This window comes from Lactuca sativa, chromosome 2, assembly GCF_002870075.4.
Source record: "Lactuca sativa cultivar Salinas chromosome 2, Lsat_Salinas_v11, whole genome shotgun sequence".
In the NCBI taxonomy this organism is placed as follows: Eukaryota; Viridiplantae; Streptophyta; class Magnoliopsida; order Asterales; family Asteraceae; genus Lactuca; species Lactuca sativa.
In genome coordinates, this window is record NC_056624.2 from 185477724 (window position 1) to 185480938 (window position 3215).

The 3215-nt window shown below is 40.0% G+C and overlaps 1 protein-coding gene across 1 annotated transcript; it reads right to left on the reverse strand.

The window, feature by feature from the left end:
- Positions 1 to 1104: 1104 nt before the first annotated feature.
- On the reverse strand, positions 1105 to 2741 carry LOC111876442 (UDP-glycosyltransferase 90A1). The gene has a single exon (XM_023872966.3). The coding sequence runs from the start codon at positions 2658 to 2660 to the stop codon at positions 1200 to 1202; it is 1461 nt and encodes a 486-aa protein (XP_023728734.1). The 5' UTR covers positions 2661 to 2741; the 3' UTR covers positions 1105 to 1199.
- Between the last annotated feature and the right edge of the window lie 474 nt (positions 2742 to 3215).

The window sequence follows — 3215 nt, forward strand, 5'->3', positions numbered from 1 at the left end:
GTTAGATTAGGATTTTTAGGTAAGAAGTTTCTATATAAAATTCTAGAACTTTTGTATAAATATCGTGACAGTTAATGACAAAGGCACAATAAAGTTTAATATCTAACAATAATAAAGAAAATTCATGAAATAACCAACATTGAGGAAGTGTTTTAAGCATTTAACCATGAAAAATTAAGTTTTGAAAAATGACCATGCGATTTGTAAAGGGGCTTTGCGGACGGTCTTACACCTCTGAGAAAAGACGAATAGTTATAAGGAATAGACGTGGCATCACTAAATGACAAAAAATATTGGGGGATCCGTAGAGAAATCAATAATTCCGCAGAGTTGTAACAGGGATCTGCAGAGTCGTCTCTGCGGATCTGTCTAAGAGGACCAACCACCATATCCTCAGAAAATTTAAAGATCTGCAGAGGTGTTTAATGGTTTCGCGGAGCCACATCTGCGAAACCATTATACCTACAATATTTTTTTTTGTCATTTAGTGATGTCACGTCAATTCTTTAGAACAATTCAGCGTTCATCAAAGTAATTTTTCAAAACTCAATTTCTCATGGTTAAATGCTTAAACACCCCTTTCAATTTTGGTTATTTCATGAATTTTCACAAAATAATAGTATATGTTAACAGCAACGAGTCTCTTTCTGTTATAGTGTTATTACAAGTCGAACTCATACACATGGCACATCTGAAATCGATGAAGGTATACACACATCCAATGACACATGAGTTTTCGGCCAAACATGAACGCACGTCCATGACAGATCTGAAATTGTTGAAGTACATCTATGACACATTTATGATGAACACACACATCCGTGGCAGGTCTAGAACGGATTCTTGAACACATAAACTTCTGGAAAAATCGAGTTCATTGGCGACAGATCTGTGTTTTTCGAGTTCATCTATGGAGTTCATCGCATTTGATCGTTAGGTTTTCATCCATATTTGAGTTTTTTATAAACAACACATATAACACACAAAAGAACAACAGATCCCCAAAAAACTCCTCGGAAAAATCATGTTTCGTCGAAGATAACCGGAGTTTCTAGGGATGGCGGAGACCGCTAAATAGAATGTTGATATGGGTATAAATAAGCATTGAGCTGAGGTAAAATTCATTAACCCTAATTATTTTAGTTTGGTTAATTTTAGAGATAATTAAAATCTACTCGGGTACATCATCCTTTGCGAATCTATGCCTCTGTATTGCTCGTAGCAGAGGTTGCATCTCCTTCCGATCTAGGAAAATCGCCTATTTTGGAGTTTCTCACAACCTGTAAGTCATCTATGAGCTCGGTCAATATCCGCCAAGATGACCCACCTTCCGCCATTGCTTCCTTTGCAGCTTCACCAATCTCCTTCGCCTTTTTCCTTACTTCCTTCCCCTTTTCACCCTCCATGAGCTCCTTCACCATTTTCTTTAACCCTTCTGATGTTACAAACCCTTTCACTGATCCATCACATGTCTCAACCCGTAAACCGATCTTAATCTCCTCCACCACCATTCTTGCATTCAGAGGTTGATCAGCCATCATCGGCCACGCTAGTATCGGCACCTCTGAACATATGCTCTCCAACACTGAGTTCCAACCACAGTGGCTCACAAACCCTTTTACGCTCTCGTGCTTCAGAATCTCCAGTTGGTCAACCCATTCTCTTACAATCATCCCTCTTTCCCCCACTCTTTCTTGTAGCTCGTCAACAACATGAGTCTCATACTTCCTCACTACCCACAAGAAATTCACTTGCGATTCTTCCAAACCATTTGATATCGCTTTCAACTGTTTCGGTGATATCTCTGCTTGAGAACCGAATGCTACGTATAAAACCGAGCATCCCTGAGCTACCTTTTGGTCTAGCCAGCTGATCCATTTGGGCTTCTGGTCAACATTGGGTGGCGACTCAGTCACAGCCAAGGGAAGGGGACCCACACTCCAAGCTTTGGCCTTAGACTCGCGATTCAAGTAGTCTAAAAACTCTGGCTCTAGCTCGTAAAAGCTGTTCATAATCTGGCCATAGCTATTCGCCATTGCTATGATAACTTCCATTACGAAGTCCTGTTGAGGACCCATTGGATTTCGTTGGTGAAACACCTCGTCAAAGTCATTCCTTGTGACTTTGATCCATGGGAACCCTGTCACGGCGATTAAATCATCATCGGTCTCAGGTCCTGACAACAACCGGTTTCCAGCCACTTGTTGAGTTACAGCGGTGGAGTAGCCGCTCATGCCAAAATATGAGAGGCGAGGGATCCCAAACTTATTTGCCGATTCAAGAGTCCAACTAAGAAAACCATCAGAAACGATGCAGGTCACATGAGGGATTTTCTCGAGTGCTTGTTCAAAGTGTGGCTGCATAAGCTTGGTTGAAGTGGCAAATTGTGTGAAGAAGGACATAGAAGGGAGCTTATCGGTGCTCTCTATACCTTGAGGTATTCCTTCAACTTGGATAGGAAATGGCAGGTCTACGATGGAGATTGAATCCGAGTGACGGTGGAAAAAGTGGGCGATAAATGGTCGGTTGGCTTTTGTGGTGAAAAGGGTGATCGTAACGCCGCGGGACAAGAGAAGCTGGGCTAGGTGGAGCAACGGGATTGTATGGCCTTTGGACATGAACGGAAACAACACAAAATGAGGGTGGCGAGTTGAAGCCATTTGTGTGATGGGTGAAGGAGCAGAGAGAGAGCTGCACCTGCTAGACTTTGTGGTTGAAAGGAGCTTGAGAGACGTCCTAGATTTTGGTCTTATATAATAACATGCGTCCCTTGTCAAATTATTATAATAGTACTTAAATGGATTTTTATTTAAAAAAAAAAAAAAAATGACTTATAAGCCCAGCGAAGTTTCCAAATAATTCAAAAAAAAGCAATCATGTTTTGTCTGTTAGAAAAACCAAACAAACTTAACATTTTGTCTGAAAAGTCCAACAAAGTTCCAAACCGTTCAAAAAATCTTAATTTTGTTCTGTTTAAGTTCGTTAGGTTTTTTTGAACAGTCAAAACATGATTGGAGTTTTTTAAACGTTTTGAAAACTTCGTTGGTTTAACAAGTCATTTTTCCGATACGGTAATAAGCCACGTCATCTGTTTCTCTTATTTAACTTTCAGGAAAGTGTAACTTAGTTGCCTTTTTAGACAAAATGTTAAGTTTGTTGGGTTTTTTTTAACAGACAAAACATGATTGAGGTTTTTTGAATGGTTTGAAAACTTC